Below are 19,560 nucleotides of genomic sequence, written 5' to 3' on the forward strand. Positions count from 1 at the left end.
ATGGTTCCTAGTCGGATTCATTAACCACTGCGCCACGACGGGAACTCCTCAAATAATCATTTTTGACATAATCTCCTGGATGCAAGGTCTATTTATTGAACAGCCATCAGTGAAAAGGGGAAGAAGGCTCAGAAGTGGTCCAAGGGGTCTACGGACAGGAGAGCCAAAACCTGGTTCTGGCTCCTAGAAAGTCATAGCCTAGCTGGGAGCAAAAAAAGAGACAAAAGGTAACTGAGTACACGTTAACTGCCAACAAAGAATGGAGAGAAGACTTACAGTCAGAATTGAAACCAACAGACACCAGCCAAGGAAATGTAAATGTATTTTTAACATGAGTTTTAGCATCATGTTTTAAAAGCAGAAAAATCTTACTGCTAAAGTGCATTATGTTAAAATTTTTATGATAAAATTTTAATTATCTGTAAATGCCAGGAGGCCTGGCCAGGGATGAACATTTTAACAGCTCATCCCATCTGAAATTTTTTTTTTTTTTACTAACTGAAGTGTAACCGAACTGTGGGCATAAAGCTCAAATTTTTTTTTGACACAATCTGAGATATTATGGAATCTGGCATGAGCTATAAAATGTTTCCTGAATCTAAGAGGTTGCCAGTTATAGGATGCTCCATTATTTCTGTACCAATAAGAAGGACAACACTAAGCCAATAAAACATGCCTCAACTGGAAGACAAACCTGACTCTGACTATATTAAAATATGAGAGGGAAAACAGGGGGCAGAGGATCTTAAAATTGATGAAACAGAGACTGCAGAACTAACTCTAAGGATTCTAAACTTGCCGGCTCTGAAAGAAAAAACAAATCTACAAAACCAAGTGTAAACAAGTTACCAGTCAGTAGGGCTGACTGGTATACAATAAGGGTGGTATATAAACCAAGGCATGACCAGGAAAAGGGGGAAAGTGAGCCTGGTCTAAATTGTAATCAGCATAAATTACTTTCATGTAGAGGTAAACTAATTAAGGGGGGGAGGGTAACTCGCCCCAGGAGATAGGCCTAGCATGATTATGGCACCAGTAAATGTGAAAATGTAAGCGGGTGGATTAGATGGACTTTTGAACAACTCCTTTCTCCTTCCTAACCTTATCCAGCTCCTTGGCAGGGCAACAACTTCGGGGGTTTTCAATCTGACATAGATAAATTAACTGAAGAACATGGAATACACTCTGGACCTAATATACTGATTCTGTAAGTTTATTTCCAAGCCTTCAGTGTTAATTGTTCACTGAGAAACTTTTCTGAGGTGAAGGGCACCTTGAAGACAACCCAAGATAATGCTTCATTTCACAGATGAAGAAACCACTGTCCAACAAGGAGGTGGTTTGGCTCATCCACCCTAGGACTTGAACACAAGCCTAGGGCCTCTGTCCTGGGCTCACTCTAAACATCATACAGGAGGACGGCGGAAGGGTGTCCACAAACTCCAGATAAGCAAAACTGATTCAAAAACACCAAGAAGCAGCAGCATTGGAGTTACTACAATGGATATTCCTATAAGGCACGAGTGTGTGCATATAAAATACTACACATACACACATACATCTCCAAAGTTAAGTCTTCCCTCTCTGCTTTTTTCCTGTGAATATAAAGCAGCAAACATTAAAGATATACTGAAAAATGTAACACAACCCAATTATTAACAACAGCACCTTAACCCTGACAGATGAGGATAATGCATCTTGTCAAAACCTAGAAATTTTTGTGCTTTTTAATGTTAGTTTAGATGTGTAAATGTTTAATCAGTTGAATTAAGTAGCAAGATAATAAAACACGAATCAGGTGTGCTTTTGACAACCTCAGTTTTGTATCTCTGTTAACAAACATTTATTTTTTTTTGAACAGTATCTTCTTTGCTACAATTTTATTGTTGGGTATCTAGTTTGGTCTTCCTGTATTTGAAAACTGGCCGATTTATATCCGTATCACAATGAACAAATATATTCCTTCATGTATGACAGTTTCAGCATACAGAATGCAACCTCAGCTACCAATTATAGCTGCAAATGAGCAATAGTGTGGAATGAGACAGCCTGCTGGCTTTGTTAGTATTCTGTCTCCTTTGGGATCCCATGGGGAAAGGGGAGGCTCTGATGAAGAGAAGCCCTTGGCTCATGGTTTATTGTGCTTGCCACCAGCTGCAGACTTCTCATCTCATTAGTTCTCTTAGAATACTGTGGGTGAAGACAGCTGTAGCCTACTTGAGTCTTCAGCTCCTGGGTATTCTGAAGGCTGAATTTGCTATGCACTTTCTGTAATCCTTGGGAAAAAAGAAAGCAAATTCACTAGGCCAAGGAAATGTATTTTTAAAATGAGTTTTAAAATCATGTATAAAAGTAGAAAAATCTTATTGCTAAGGTGCACTGTGTTTAAAAATTTTTTTATGCTCCAATTTTAATTATCTGTATAATGCCCAGAGGCCAGGCCAGGATAAGGGCTTAGTAAAACCATCATTATCAAGTTAGGTGTAATGTCCCCAGACACTGCTTGCCCCAGCAATGCTAGTGCCTGAACAACAGAAAAACACAATGGTATCAGGATAAGAGAGATTCAGATTAGTATTAATACAACTCTATTTAATTGAAAACTCTTATTTAAGTAAAAAAGGAGGCAAGTGAAAGTCAAGACACCCTTTGGAGAACAAATAAAATATAACACGATAAATAAATGGAGTCTCCATGCTGGAGCCACAGAATACATTCATTAAATTCCTATAAATAATTGTTTTCTGTCACTGGAATACAAAAGTTGTGCTACCTCTTGGGTATACATCTGTTACTCACTATAGCTCTCAACAGAAACTCTCAACAGAAACCAGATTCACTTTGAAGACAAAGAATATTAGTTTTATGAATCTTTTAGCATAGTGGCTATCCCCCAAAATGCAAGTACAAAATCTGTGCTGGGCCAACCCAAATGTCCTTTAGCCCTGACTGGACTCATGATTATGAATGGGGAAGTGAGTAGGAGGTGGGGACAGGCTGCAGGGGGAGTTTCTGGACAGCTTGTAGAAAAATCAGGATGAGCTCCAAACAGCAGAAACTGCTTAGAGACCGTGCCTGGGTTACCACAGGTGAGGCTACGCATAAGCAATGGAAAAGGGTGCCCAATCCACATCCAACTCCTCAACACTTGCCTTCCCCCTAAAAAGAAACAATTCCATAGGGTAAACAAAAACTTGAGAGAAAGATTAGAATCCTGCAGCCAGCTACAAAATTCTTTCCTTTAGCATAAGATGATTAATTAAGTATATATTCACATAGCTCAAAGATAATCACTAAGTTTAAAACGCACTGGTACTGTTGCTCAACTTACTGGTAAACCTTATTTCCTCTAATCACATTCTAAAAGTAAAGACCAGGATGGGGGGAAAAGCTGAATTAAATACAAAGATAAGATAAATAACAGGCATCATTTATTGGCACTCCCCTGCATTTTTCAGTATTGTGGCACTTAGAAAAATGGAGTTCCCAGAGCCTATCACCTCTGACCCTTGTGCATAACTAACTGGAGCTGAGAAAACTCAAGCCAGATTCCAAAGGTGAAGCACATTAAAAAAAAAAAGTTGCATTAAATTTTGCAATAACAAGTAACAGACATGTAAAGAGAAATAACATTTACTAACTTGTTTAAGAAACTCATTTGAACAATTATTTTCAAATAAGCAGCTTTCTTTTCTTTTCTATTTTTAATTACATCTCCCCCATGACTCCTCACCCTTTCAGGTTCCCATAGAGTACCATTAATATAGTATAAGTAAATCTCATTAATTCAGGTCCTACCACCTTGGAATTCATAATAATTCGGACAGGGGCTGGACTGAAGTTTATCTTTGCATGATCTACAAAAAAAAGATTTGCTACACAAATTAATAGAGTAACAAGATCTCAGGAGGGCTGTTTAAACAGTTCAGAAGTGTTTTAAAGCAATTCAGAAGCATTCATTTGCATATAATTATTATGCTAATTACAAATCATTCTTATCTATTCATTAAAGCAGATTCCCAAAGGACCACTAATTGTCAATAACTTGTTGGCCTAGTTTCTGTTACTGAATGTACCTCAGAGGAACAAAACTGCATTAAAAAATATTCTCTAATTCAGCCCTCTCATTAATCCTCACTGGCTTTCCACCAATGAATCCTAAAAGCTGAATTTTTAAACAACTGCCCTGAGAACTGAGACATGCAGTCAAACCTACACACCCAAACAGAGCACTCACTCTCTTGTTATCTTTTTAATGTCACAGAAACCCGCACAGAGAGAGACATGGGGTGGGCAAGCAGGGCAGACAGGGAAGGGGCAGAGGCTGTCAAAAGAGCTCTGTGCTGAAAGGTGGCCAGGGCCTAGAGCACTGATGGGCTAGAGCACAACTAGACTAATCGCCTCTTCCATTCTTTTTCATCCGAATCACAGCCAGAGCCTGCCAACGCTGTCATGTTTACGCTGTCATGTTTACGAAGGCAGACCACCCCCCCCCAAAGCCTTTGGAAAGTTATAAATTAATAGAAAAAGAAAAAAAATCCTAATGTCAGCAATGAAAAGAAGTTACCACCCAAGCCTGACATGACAGACTCCATATCCTACAACCCTGCACGGAAACCAAACAGCTGGGTTCCAGAAAGGGGACTCTTGGATAGCCCAGGGCTGGTGGGTAGCCCAGGGGTAGAGAGGCTACTGGTTTGGGTGAGCCTGCATTTCAGGCACAAATATACAACATATTTGTTTCTGTTACATTATATTTATTATTGTATTTATATAACATTATATTATTATATTTATATATTATGCTATTTAAAAAATAAAGATATTTTAAATTTATCACCAGTAAGTTTCAACATACTAATAAGTCAGTTTTATTAAAGATGATTGTTAAATATTACATATTTTAAAATTAAACTGCATATGCCTATAACATGAATAATATGTTTAGTAAAGTTTTAACATAACATACATTGATTTCCTTAAATAAAAGTATATCACAGAACATTTTCCATCAAATTCCTTAAACTGAAATGGTTACATCCTTTTGAAAATTCACAGGGTTATAGCCTTCTTCTCCAGTAAAATATCTTCTGATTCATGATCTGGGCTTCAGGTACAGCTGCTTCTAAGTCCCAGGACCCCATTAATCCCATTAGCACCAATTTAACAAATACTAAATAGGAAATAATTGAAGAAAAACAAAAAAAAAATTTTTTTTAACAGTAAGAGCAAAATCTGATATGCAGCATCATTCTTAATACTATTTTTGGAAAACTTATTTATATGCCAGGAACACACCTTCTCCCAGTTAACCTTCACAACCTTGGAACAAAGGTACCACCACTACCGCTGGGGGTGAGGAAGCTAAGCCCGCAGCCCATGGTGGCTGAGAAAAGCCAAGACTCAGATGCTGCTCATGGACACCCATGACACTTTACTGCGAAACTGTGATATGATCTACACTTTATCACATGATGAGACAAGAACCTGAAGGGATCTCTCTCAGCCTAGAGAGAGCTTACACTGCTGAAAAGGGCTTTTCTAAGTAAAATGCTTTAAAAGCTTGATTTGGAGCTGTTTAATGCTAATTTCTTTAAAAATATCTGCTATTAGCTGCTAAAAAAAAAAAAAAAAAAAAACCTCTAACTCTCACCAGACAATTTTTTCCCCACTCAGGAACTGAAACTCTACTTCACACTCAACCACCTCTACCCTCCTCCCTATTTTTTTTAAAAATGTGAGATTGTAGAGGAGATTAGAAGTAACCATAAATAATAGCTTCTAGTGGAAAAAGTATTTTGTATAACATAAGCTCATACATGCAGATTTTTGAGAAAAATTTTAAAGTCCTTGCAAAGATTTAAGCAAGTATGAAATAAGCAATGAATTCTTTTCCCACAAGAGGGCACTGCCACCCAACTATGCCTTCAAATACATAGGCCATTTTCTAAATTCAACACTGGATGCAAATCTTCTAAGTGTTCAGAAAGTACTTTACCATGTAAGGCAGCAGAATAAAGTGGGAAACATTTTAACATTTCTTTTTAATAAGAACCATGCTTACATTTATTTATATCTTCTTTGAGGATAGAAAAAAAAAAACAAAAAACCTCTGTAACTCATTATGAAAAGGATCTTGACAGTGGTTTGCTTCACAGCATAGCAAAGGGAGATGAGACAAGCCTTTGACAAGTGCAAGTTTCTTAACCAAAAGCAAAACCACTGCTACCTCAAAACCTGTATCTGAATTGTTTTGGTTCTGTCTGGAGTTCAAGGAGACTACTGCTACAAGTTAGGAATAGGTCACAATTCTTACCCTTTTATTACGCACATACTTTAATAAAGAGCTTCTGGAGTTCTGGCATGTACACCAGGGGTAAGTTACACCCTTTTAAGATAGAAGTAAGTGTCTAGGTTCATTTTAATGGCAGAAGAAGAGGTGCTCTGCAGCCTATTTGCTCACGCCAAGGAGACCCCAAGCACTTGGCAGCCACAGGCCCTCCTCTCACTTGCTGGAGCTCAGCCACAGACTTCTAGTAAACAAAAGCTCTTTTCAGGGCTGAAGAATGGGGTAGCCACAGCTCTGGCAGGCAGAAAGGCCTTCTTAGAAGTAAGAGGGAACAGTTGGAACAAAAGGAACATGTAAGATGTGGATCTTTTTGAAAGCTGTGAGAGGGAATGAACTGGAGCGATGGTCAGTACTGACCATTTAGGGTTATCAGCCACCAAAGGTTAATTATGAAGTAGGTTGTCCCAAAAAGTGTCATTTTTGCAGCTCAATAGCTGACAACATCGACAACTTCACATGGCCTGATATAGTATTTTTTCCAACCGGATTTCATCATGTTTCTAATTTTAAAGAGAAAAAAATTTAATCTTATAAAGATTATTTAGAAAGCATATTTTATGATCCTTACATTTCTTTAAAATTACGAAGTTTTTTCTAAAGGCAGTGCAATAAAGCATATGTTGCCGAGACTACCTACTCAAATGTATAACATCTGGGCACTGCCTCACAGAATGTCTGATCAAAAGAAAAGATATGCTTGAATCCTTCCTAGAGCACAAGAAACAAGCACTGCTTAAAAGTGTGACCAAAACTTACATGCCTAAATAAATTAAACCAAGTTTCATCAGCTTTCCAAGGCTGACATTTAGGAAGAAGTATGTTTAAAAAAATAACTTTAAAATAATATATACTCATGGCTTAAAACAATTATAAAGTGCCAGATTATTCAATATTCACATAACGGAATGGTGTTCAAAGTGAAAGCAGCTAAATGCATGGAAAAGGCAAGTCTTAAAATGTTCATTTCCGCAGGCAACCAAGATTCAGAAAATGAGGTACAGCTTAGTATATTTCTACTATAAATGAAAATGGGACATTGTTCTGCCCACCAAAACATATTCACCAAATGGGACATAACCAAAGAACAAATGGTCAATGCCAGAAAGAATAAGCAAAAAAGCACAAACTTTAAAAACCAATTTGTTTTCCTAGAGACCAACATCACCATGGCACTTCTACAAGTGGCTTAGGTGAGCCCAACAACCCCATTATTGTTTTTTGATATGCAATCAAATGTTGGGGGGCTCTTCATTTAGTAAAGTACTAAACTCCAAATCTCCCATCCAGTCAGCCTTTGAACCCAGACTTCACCAGTACCCTGGAGCCCAGCGCTGGTCTGTCAGTTCTGAGAAAAAAGCTCTTTGGTGGAGGGCACTCAACACCACCAGACTACACAAACAGCAAAGGGAGCTCCAAGTCACTTAGAAACACTTTAGTATGTTCAGTGATTAAGAATCTTACACTCTCTTCAGACGCAATTACTACTATTTTATCTGTAAAAATACAGAGCAAATAGCAAGTTCCAATAAATGCTTGCTAAATGAACATAAAAGAAATGGTGAACATAAAAGAGTGGTGTTCTCTATAAGCGCTCACACAAAAGACATTTTAAGGTTTCCAATCCTTTTACTCTACTGCATGTATGAAATTTCCAAATATGCTGCAATTCAGCAATTATGGATGGAAGTAACTAAGGCCACTGATGAAAACTGCTATTTCCTGAGGAGCTAGGGAAGACAGGACCAAAGAGCTGGCACTTGCTTGTTTGTTTAAATTAAGAATCCTCTTAATCAATGTAATGCAAAGGAGGAAACCATACAGTGAGATGTTTTGGAAAAAATAAGTCAGCAGCCCTGCTTTTGAGTCCTGGCTCTCCTTCCATTGGTTATGTGGCTTGAGAAAAGTTACACGACTTCCCTGAGCTCAAACTCCTTTACAATAAACATGATGATTGGTGTGAATGTTTTGGACCACGGCCTACAACTGAGATTCCCTCTGCTTCCAAAATTCCAGATCACCCCCATAATCTTCACCATCACAACTGTACTAGAGCACTTCCCAAGAGAGCAGAAATCACCTGGAGAGTTGAATAGAAAGAGCCTGGAAGCCCCAAGGTTGTGACCTAGGAGGAGGCTAAGACTGCATTTCTAACAAGCTGCCCAGGGGCAGACCATGCCTGAAAGAAAAGCATTTTGGCTCCAGACCTAGCTAAAGGTGAGAGGCAAGCTTAGGATTTAGCCACCATGATGCCCAGCAGGCACCAGAGCCCCCAAACAGAAGCCTGTAACCTCCAAAGAAATGTTCAAAGAACTGGGCCAATGAGCAGATCCAGCCACATCTGAGATCCATACATGTACAGAACAGCCTCTCGGCCATGGCAGGGTGTTTTCCAAAAGAGTGCAAACAAGTTGGCGAGGTGGGGAACACATGCGGACTGGACTGGAGCAGAGGTGATTCCAGACATGGCTAAAAGAGTGAATTTTATCAGAGCCCTGGTCTCTCACTTGGGACTACCTGCATTCCTTGGGGTGTCAGGAAGAGAAACATGACTAGTGAGTGGAGCCACACTTTGCTCCAGTAGATGCTGCTGAAAAAGCTGCTTAGGAGAAGTATTCTACTGGAAGGAGATGGCAGAGAGTTGTCCAGAATCTAGCGAATCTAGCAGCTGGGAGGAACAAACCAGGGAGGAAGATTTGGCTATTGTGGCAGACATCAGGGTTAAAGACAGAGCTCTGAACCTAGTGTGTGACACTCCCTGCCCACCACTGCCCAAGGGGAACATGCGCAAATGTGGAGAAGGACCTGGAAAAAGCACTTGGGGTAAATATGACATGGCAATTATGACAATTACCATCATGGGCAGGTAAGGATGAGGGCCTGGGCAGTAACTAATGGGGCAGAGGGAGACGAAAAAGGACAAAAGAAGGAAGAGATATTAATAAAATCTGAGCTTTATTTTAAGAGCACAGCTTACTGGGTCACCCACAATAAAAGCTCTTTGAGAAAGTCTCTGGGAGGACCTTATCAACCAGAGCACACTTTGCACCCTTTCGGTGGTTCAGAAACAATATGGCATTTGAGTTTCTAGTTTGTGTCTCTTTCTTTTAGGAATATCATCTTCAGAAATACCACTAAGGTTACAAAACTGGGCAACTCTTAGCTTTGAAATGCCTCATTTGGGAAAAAACATTTGATCTCTAATTAAAGCACTCCAAGATGATGAAATAAGGGGAAAAAATCATTCTCTCTTTAAACTTGCTAACTTTCAATTTGGAACAATCTTCGTTTTTATATTACATCTCCCGAACTACTTAATACTATTATGCCATTAATATCTGATCATGACTGAGATCTAAAAACAGATGTTAAGGAGTTCCTGCTGTGGCTGGGCAGGTTAAGGACCCAACATTATCTCTGTGGGTGGATGTGGGTTTGATCCCTGGTCTCGATCAGTTGGTTAAGGATCTGGCATTGCCTCAAGCTGTAGCATAAGTCACAGATGTGGCTCAGAATCAGGCACTACTGTGGCTGTGGCACAGGCCCCAGCTGCAGCTCTGATTCGATCCCTGGCCCAGGAACTTCCATCTGCCGCAGGTGCAGCTATAAAAAGAAGAAAATAGGAGTTCCAGTCATGGCGCATTGGAAAAGAATCCGACTAGTAACCATGAGATTGCGGGTTCAATGCCTGCCCTCGCTCCATGGGTTAAGGATCCGGTATTGCCGTAAGCTGTAGTGTAGGTTGCAGACGCGGCTCGGATCTGGCGTGGCTGTGGCGTAGTAGACCGGCAGCTGTAGCTCAGATTCAATCCCTAGCCTGGGAACCTCTGTATGCTGTAGGTGGGGCCCTAAAAAAAAAAAAAAAAGAAAGAAAATAAAACACTGGAAATTATAAAAATAAAGTCCCTTAGCATGTACTTCAGAGGAAGCATATACTATAGAAGTCTAAAACAATCCTTTCTGGTTATACGTAAATACCTAAAAATGTGGTACTGATTTCTTTTTTTTTTTTAAAAAAACCATGCTCATTTTCTTTCAAATTACTTCCAAAAATGAAGGTCTCTCTGATGTTAATCGTGTGTACACTTCAGCTTACACTTTAAAGAGTCTTCCTCTCCTGGGAAGTGACTTTTGTATACAAATCATGGAAAGCTACTTAGACAAAGTGCTGGAGATGATTAAAAGGGGCCAGATTCAAATTTATACCTTAAAAAAAGCAGAAGCAGATGTCAACTGACTCATTTGTGTATATTCTGGAAATGAGTTGAAGATATGCATGTGCATTTCATCAGGACATTTAAAGAATTCTCAACTTCTTACTGTGGTTATGTACCAACAACTTTAGAAATTAAAAATAACTTAAAACTTACACTCTGGGGTTTTATGCTGGATACCTGGACTCATCCTTACAATGCGATCTAAGTGAAACACTTTTTAATCTGACAGAAAGGCATTTGCTCATTTAGAAAGGACATAGTTTTTAGAATTGAAGGAATGTCTTTCCTAGAATTAGTTAAGAAGGAACTAAAGTAGGATTTGCTTATTTTGTATTTGAATAAATACTTCCAAACTGTCTCCCCATTGCCCTTTCTTTTTTAACACCAGAGGTGTTAACACCCACCAAACATTTACTGATAAGCTTTCTGCATGTTAGGCATTGAGCCTCTTGCTAGGCAGGTCTTAGAAACAGAGATAACAAGTCCATCATCAAGTTGGGAGCTGGTACAGTCCAGGCCCCCAAGAGGTACTCAGTTTACTGAGGAAGGCTTTTCAGGAGTGCTATCTGGGTTCTATTTAAAATGGGAAAGGGGTAGGAGGCTGAGGGGATATGGGGGCTAAGGGATATGTTTGCTGGAACACACTGTGCTCGTGGCTGCTAGAATTACAAGCAGGGGGAGCCTTCTTCTTAAAGAACAGAACATCTTAATACTTTACTCCAATGCCTCTTTCCACTAAAACAAGAATTCTGTTTTGTACAGTAGCCAAAATAAATTGGGTGGAGACATTTATGCACAAATTCCAGACTGCTCAGCTTGCTTCATTAGGCAGTGATGTATCCTCTAGAAAATTACAGAGAATAGTGGCTATAGTAGCAACCCTATGCAGACTTCACATAAGTCATCAAGGAAGAAACCAAATAACCCACAAATTTATTCACTGACTGATTGTCTTCAAAAAAATTCCATCAATTAATTGACTGATTGTCTTTTTACGGCCGCACCTGCAGTATATGGAAGTTCCCAAGCTAGGGGTCAGTCAAATGGGAGCTGCAGCTGTTGGCCTACCCCACAGCCACAGCAATGCCAGATCTGAGCCTCATCTGCAACCTATACCACAGCTTTTGGCAATGCCAGATACTTAATCCACTGAGAAGTCAGGGATCAGACCATATCCTCATGGATACCAGTTGGGTTCATTACCACTGAGCCACAATGGGAACTCCAAACCCATAAATTTTTATTTTTATTTTTTTTTTGCGTTTTAGGGCTGTACCTGCTACACATGGAAGTTCTCAGGCTAGGAGTAGAATGGGGGCTGCAGCTGCCAGCCTACACCACAGCAACATGGGACCTGAGCTTTGTCTGCAACCTATTCTACAGCTCACAGTAACACCAGATCCTCAACCCACTGAGTGAGGCCAGGGATGGAACTCGCATCCTCATGGATACTAGTCAGGTTGCTACGACAGAGGCACAATGGGAATTCCCAAACCCATAAATTTAAATGTAATTTCTGTAATAAATTAGTCTGTGACTCTTCATCACAGTGACAGATTTTATTTTATTTTTGTCGTTTTGCCTTTTCTTGGGCCTCTCCCTCGGCATATGGAGGTTCCAAGGCTAGGGGTCTAATCGGAGCTGTAGCCGCCGGCCTACACCAGAGCCACAGCAACGCAGGATCTGAGCCGCGTCTGCAACCTACACCACAGCTCACAGCAACGCCGGATCTTTAACCCACTGAGCAAGGGCAGGGACCGAACCCGCAACCTCGTGGTTCCTAGTTGGATTCGTTAACCACTGCGCCACGACGGGAACTCCCACAGTGACAGATTTTTTACAACTCCTTGTTCCTAGAATTATTTTGACAATGTCACCCTTTGATTATGTAAATATGTCAAAGCGTCTGCCCAAGTAAGTATTCAGCCACACTGTAGGTCTAATCACATCCCTCCTATGTGTGGTGAAGCACAGCATATAAGCATGACCAAACCCCAGCAAGTCTACAATGAGAGCAGTATACAAGCTGTCTGACACCAGCAACCCAGCAGAGAGAGTTAAACACTAAATATGGTCAACAGTCACTCTGAATTAAAATGTTTAGGGCTGTTTGTATTAAATCTGCTTGCAGTGACAGAAACCCTCCACCAGGTGGAGTCAAAGGATTTAAGCTTCACATACAAATTCCTGCTTTCCTTCTTTTTCTTTTCTTTTTTTTTTTTTTTTGTCTTTTTAGAGCCGCACCTGCAGCACATGGAGGTTCCCAGGCTAGGGGTCGAATTGGAGCTGTAGCCGAGGGTCTATGCCACCACAGACAACAACGCCAGATCTGAGCTACATTTGCAACCTACACCGAAGCTCACAGCAACTCTGGATCCTTAAACCACTGAGCAAAGCTAGGGGTCAAACCCACGTCCTCATGGATACTAGTCAGATTCATTTTCTGCTGAGCCACAACAGGAACTCCCAATTTCCTGGTTTCTTAACTCCCAACCAGTTCATATCTGTCCTGATTTGGGAGACCTGACTACTTATCCTCTCAGAATTATTTACCAACTGTTTTAATTTCGTTTAAAGCAAGTAATATGTAGGACATTTAAGACATTTTAAGAAAAAGTAGCTCACTCAAGAAAAACAAAATGAAAACCAAGAATTTAAGTTAGACTGAGACTTAAATCTCCAGGAGTTAAAGTGCCAGACTGAACTTAGATCACCACACCATCAGGTCTTCCTACTGAAATCCATCTTGTTGGCCCATTCACAGCTATCAAGCTCCCAATTCTAGAGTCACTTCATCCTCAAAGAGCAAGTTTGGAGCACTAAAAATTGACCACTGGTATGGCAGACATATCCTAAGATGACCCCTCTCCCCCAGTGAGTCACAATCTTGTCTAGTCTCTTTCCCAGAGCACACGTGGAACCTGAGACTTCTGACCAAGAGACTATGGTGATGGGCTGTCATTCCCCTGATTAAGTAACAACAAGGCCACTAAATCTGTAGTGATTGTCACGTAGCAATAGAAAACCAACACCCTAGTGAGATGGCTCCCAGTGCACTGTGCACACCTCTGCCAGCCCTTGACCCCTCTACACCATTCCCCGACATCTAGCTCCCTCCCCCCACTGTCCTATTCAGGTTTCTTTCTTTCTTTTTGGCCATACCTGCAGCATGCAGAAGTTCCCAGGCCAGGGATTAAACCTACACCACAGCAAAGATCCAAACCACAGCAATGGCAACACCAGATCCTTAGTGTTCCACTGCACCACCAGGGAATTCTCTTGTGCATTTTTCTTGACTATCTCTAGGTAAGCAACCAAACACATGCATATAGATATTATCTTTTTCCCTCCACATTTTCTTGGAAAGAATTCCCTATCAGTACAAATAGAGCTTACTTCCTTTTGATGAACTACACTGAACTCCATAAGGAGAACCACAATTGTTCATCAGTTTCCCACTGACAGAGAAACATTTAAGACTTCAAACTGTTTCCTTATAAAAATCCTATGTTTATACATTTGGCACACTGCACTGAATGGGATCAATTCCTAGAAGTGGAATTTTGCTGGGTCAAGGGTAGTGTGGAGTTCCCATTGTGGCTCAGGGAGTTAAGAACCTGACATAGTGTCTGCAAGGATGTGGGTTCAATTCTCAGTGGATTAAGGATTTGGTGTTGCTGCAAACTGCAGCACAGATCACAGGCGCAGCTTGGATCTGGCATTGCTGTGGCTGTGGTGTAGGCCAGCAGCTGTAGCAGCTCTGATTCGACCCCTAACCTAGGAACTTCCATATGCTGGAGGCATGGCTGTAAAAAGAAAACAAAAGGGCATGTTCACCTGCAGTTTTGCTACAGAGGTTGTGTGATTTACATGCCCACAGGCAATGTATATGAGTGCCTGCTTCTTCATACCAGGCTAACCCAGGTGCTATCGAAGTGGTATCAAATAGGTTGTATAAAATTCTTGATTAAGGTTAGTTTCTCCATTACCTTCAAGTTTATCAGTTTCATTTCACAAATATTCTCAAGTAGTCACTCAGTGAAGAGGGAATGGGTTTACAAACATAGAGAATAAGACACATCAATGAGTTGAACAAGAGCTGAAATTCAGCAGAGGGGAAGACTGATCCCAACACAGGTGAAGACCCTGCAGGACAGAGAAAAGAGGCCCAGAAGGGAGGCCAGAATTCAGGACAGGAAAAGCAAAGGACAAGTGGCAGACCAGCTTGAGGACAGGAAGACTACTCAAGCAGCAGCTCAAAGGGAGATAGACCAGGGCCTCTGTTGGGGAGCAATCAGGAGTCAGTGGAAAGAATGTTGGATTGAGAGAACTTCCACTTCAGGCATTAACTAAATGGCCTTGAGAAAAACCCAGTTTACCTGGCCTTCAGCTTCCTCACTTATAAAACAGGGCCTCCCTGCTTAGCCCTGAAACCCAACTTTCTGCAGCTGCAGAACTATGTATTCAAAGTAATTCTCATGGTGAAGACTAAGACAGGACAAGCAGAAACTGTGCTGGGAGAGTGGGCAGACAGAACTCCTCAGCCTCATGCTCTAGGTGCTCAATCCTGACAACCAGAATAGGCTCCACGAAACTCTTGGGTTCTGCAAAGCACAGGTTGAAAGCAATGAGACCTAGGTAGCTAAGGTTCCCTTCAACTCTAAAAATTACTCCAACCCCTCCCCTCAGTGCTGGATAATGCACCTGTACCTTTGCTTCCATTCTGCTTGCCTACAGTTCATGCATTCATTCAACAAGCAAGAACCTACTACATATCCCAGGCACTGTTATAGGAGCAGGGGCGACAAGAATTAACAGTACAAAAATTCTTCCCTCTCAAGTTTAATTTCTATTTGGAAGGGAGAGGGGAAAACAAATGAATTTATAGTATGTCACAGCAATGAGGGTAAGACGGAAAAACTGTAATGACAGTGGACAGTTTCATCCCTCAAAATGCTATTCATCCTCATAGTATGACCCTTTCTATTAGTCTTTTCAGATTTTTGTCCTCACACGTTTGTTCTTTCCTCTGAAATCCTGAAGCACTCTGGACCATGGATACACACCTGCCATTTTAATAGTGGTTAAAATGGTTAACCCATTTCACTGCACTGGGCTTGTCTCAGCCAGACTGCAAGCTTCTTGAGGGTACTGCACCCACCCTTGAGAGCTGCTGGGAGCTATGCCAGCAGCAGAGACTGAGCCCCAGATCTGAGGTGACTACTACGATAACCACTTGAGAAATGCAGATGTGTGCTTTTAAAGCTTCTTTTGACATCGTGGGAAGATAAAAGTGCAGAATCAAATGAACAAATTAATTCAACAGAAGACCAAAATAGATCTGGTAAGAAGTAAGGATGGCCATGTGGTCCCGGTGTTTGCAATAGAAGATAATTCTATGACACACCTTAGTGGAAGCCAAAAAGATGGGGAGCAACCATCAGTGCCAGCAGAGTGGACAGAGGAAGCCGAGCAGAAGGGCAGAGCCCCAGTCCCTGCCCCCCATTCCCCTGCCCCCACCCACCTCAGTCTGTACACACCCCCAGCCCCTAAAGGCACTCTCACTTCCCACCACACAGAGGCCACCTTTCCCCTTTTATAACAGAAAATACATGCATCCAGCTTTTTCTATAAATGTCAAAAGGTCTGAGATGCCCTACATTGTAACATTTGTACCTGTAGTATCCATGACTGAGAAAACACACAAAAACTACTATGACACACATGTTCACAGCGGCACTATCTACAACAGGCAAAAGGTGGAAACGACCCAACTGTCCACCCACAGAATACATAAACAAAACACAGTATATTCATACACTGGATAATTATTCAGCCATAAAAAACAATGATGTAATGACACAGGCTACAAGGTGGATGAACCCTGAAAACACTATACAAAGGAAGAGAAGCCACCTACAGAAGGCTAGATATTGCTAGGAGTCCCCCAAATAAAATATCCAAAATAGGTGAAGCCACAGGGGCAGAAAACACTTAATGGTAGCCAAAGGTTGGGGGGAGGGAGCAGCAGGGAATGGTAGTACATACAGGATGTTCTTCTGGGGAGATGAGATTATTTTAGAACTAGATGATGGTAAAGGTTGTACAACACTGTGAATGGACTAAATGCCACCAATCTGAACATTTTAAAAGGGTTAAAATGGTAAACTTAATTCGTATTTTACCACAATTTTTAAAAGGTACTGTGAATTCAGTAAACATTAAAATAAACTAGTATCTTAAAGTGTAACTTGGAAAACAAGCACTACGAATGCTGAAAAACAAAACCATATATATATATATATATATATATATATATAAACACTTATTCACTCACCAAACAATGCATGGTATACAAATTCTCAAAACTCCTGCTAATAATAATGACAATAATGGCCAATGTTTATTAAGCGAGGCACTCTAAGCACCTGCTCTAATAATCACAGTGCTGTCAGGTAATCAGCCCCATTTACACAAGGTAAAACAGGCAGAGAAGTTAAGTAACTAAATAGCCAGTGGGCAGCAAGACCTCAGAATGTGCATCTGAAGCCAGTCTAGTCTCAGAATGGACGTTCTCAGTCACAGCTTCATGGATGCACAATGCAGACCCTCCTCATCTGGGCCCAATCCATTCTCTCTCTCCACCCCAGACATCCTTCCAAACAGACAGCCACCTGCTGAGCCTCTGCAGCTCAGCACCTTCCACCTGGAGACCCTGGCTGTGCTGCCACTATGCATCCCAGAGCCCTTTCCCAACTCTGGAATCCAGGCTGGGGTGGCTGGGAGGGAATGAAGGCCCCCAGGGCTCTTGCACAATCAGCCTTAACTGGATCCTTTCCCTTTGCACTCTTGCTTGCAAAAACTGATTGGGAGCCTGTTTTAGCTTGAGGACAAGAACAAAGAACTACTCTTATGCCTCTGGCAAAACCAAAGGTGACTTGTGCTCTGCTGGAGAACAACGTGGAATGCAAACCTTTGAGCCACAAGACTGGACCATTTTGTTTGGTCAGGACAACTTTTTCAATCACCCAAAATACAGCCTGAATGCCTTCCATGGAGCACCCAATCCCAGTAGGCCACACCGTGTTCCAGGCACCTGAACTCTCCTGACCCAGTCCTTAGCTGACCCACTCTCAGGACTCTTTCACCCTACGACCATTCTTTAACACACACAAACTCAAACTTGAGAATTTCTACGGCAAGTCCTTTAGTGCTCCTCACAGAACAGGATCGGGCCTAAAAGACGGTCACTGCTGGCAGCCCCAAACCCAGTGACTTCTGAGAAAAGGTTGGGAACTTTTGTTTTAGAAAGCTTCCCTTTCAATCTTAATTGCAAAACCATGTACTATTTGGATTATTTCTGTTCAGCTTACAACAAGTTCAGGTGATATGTACCCAAAATGAAATGGAACGGGATTCTAACTGAACACTATGCTTCACCATGACAAAAAAGGCGGTGCAGCTCTTAGGACAAAGCTTTAGTTCTCTAGACTAGCAAGAAGAGGGACACTGGTTGTTTTCATATGTAAAAATCCACAGCTGTGCCCCACATACTATAAAAACTGAGTTAGTATTTACAAACTGGGGCAAAGTAATGACAAGGGTCTTAACTGGAGAGGGAAGGGCAGGGCCAGCAGTGAGGAATAAGGGTCCTGACTTGGGGAAAAATTTTTGGTTTAAGTAAATGCCCAGAATACAAATATTTACATCTAGTAAGACTCATAAGAGAAAGCTATACAACGGTTAAACTAGAACATTCTTCCATCAACCATTTTCTACAAGTAACTTTAGCCCTGAGTTACTGAAAATTTAAATTTATAAGGGATCCATGTTACTTAAAGAAGCTCAGGGAAGAGTTCTTTTGTAAAATAATCTTGGTCCCCCACCCCCACCCCATGAAAACAAGCCCCTATGTATTCCAGGTATACTGGGATTTCTCACGGATCACTTGTGCAAAGGTAAAAATCCACACAAAGAACAAATCACCTATCCTACTCTCTGATCTTTTTCACTGCAGAGACCCAGACCTAAGCTCTAGGCTATTTTAGTGTGGAAAGGTAGGCCATATAAGAAATAAATAATTTTTAGATGTAAGAGAATAGGTTAAAATGCCACTGAGCTGTACACAGTACTTACTGCTGGTTCAACTTGACTTCGATCTGCAATATCTATGTGTACAATTTCAACAGTTTTCCATGTGTTCGGATCTAAACCATGTACCTATAAATGAGAAAGACAAAGGAAACAAACTGTGGACTCTTCTTATTAGGCAAAACTATTACCATATATAATCTTTCTCTTGAGTCTCTCAGAGTACATTACAAGGAATAAAAAAAATCCAAATTGTTATTTCATTAAATTAGCTGTCTTAAGGCTGGAAGGATCTAGAAATCTTTTACCTGAAACCTAAAAAAAAATTGGAGTGGGGGACGGGGAGAGAGGAGAGGATCCTGCCAAATTAACCGAAATCTGTCACCATTATTTTCTGGAAGCCCTTAGAGACAATTTATACAAAAAATGTACCTGACCTACATTTAGCCCAAATGATACGTAACAATCCTTCTAACTTCTAAGTCCTAGACAAACAGGAGGTGACATTATAATTAGATTTCAAGAAGCTACACTGTATGGTTTAAAACCTCTCCTGAATTTGATTATACTAAGCCATTCAGTTCCAGTATGATGTCAACTCCCTACACCTCATGTTCAATCATTTATTTCTGAAACTCCATCCATGAACCTCTTAAAGAATTGTTTAAACATTGGCAAAGATATGCCCATTTGAAAGCTAAAACTGGCAAATTAAATCATACAGACTAAAGCATACCAAATTCATTTAAACTCTAAAATTTAGAGCTACTATAAAAAAACATGAAAAGTCAAATCACCATCTCAAAGAAAAACTCAAGTCAAATACTGCAAATTATAATTCAAAAGTTCTACTGACTGGCACCAGTAACACAAAAACAGAGGAAGAAAAGAATCTACACAGTTACC

At 40.8% G+C, this 19,560-nt stretch overlaps 1 protein-coding gene across 2 annotated transcripts in view; it reads right to left on the bottom strand.

The window, feature by feature from the left end:
- PITPNB (phosphatidylinositol transfer protein beta) overlaps positions 1-19,560 on the bottom strand; it is a 64,712-nt gene that overhangs the window by 23,725 nt on the left and 21,427 nt on the right. For both annotated transcript variants that reach the window (XM_047762352.1, XM_047762353.1), the window contains exon 7: positions 18,700-18,783. In XM_047762352.1, coding sequence (XP_047618308.1) covers positions 18,700-18,783 — 84 coding nt within the window. The remainder of the gene's footprint in view (positions 1-18,699; positions 18,784-19,560) is intronic.

The sequence above is a fragment of the Phacochoerus africanus genome, chromosome 15, assembly GCF_016906955.1.
Source record: "Phacochoerus africanus isolate WHEZ1 chromosome 15, ROS_Pafr_v1, whole genome shotgun sequence".
Lineage (NCBI taxonomy): Eukaryota > Metazoa > Chordata > Mammalia > Artiodactyla > Suidae > Phacochoerus > Phacochoerus africanus.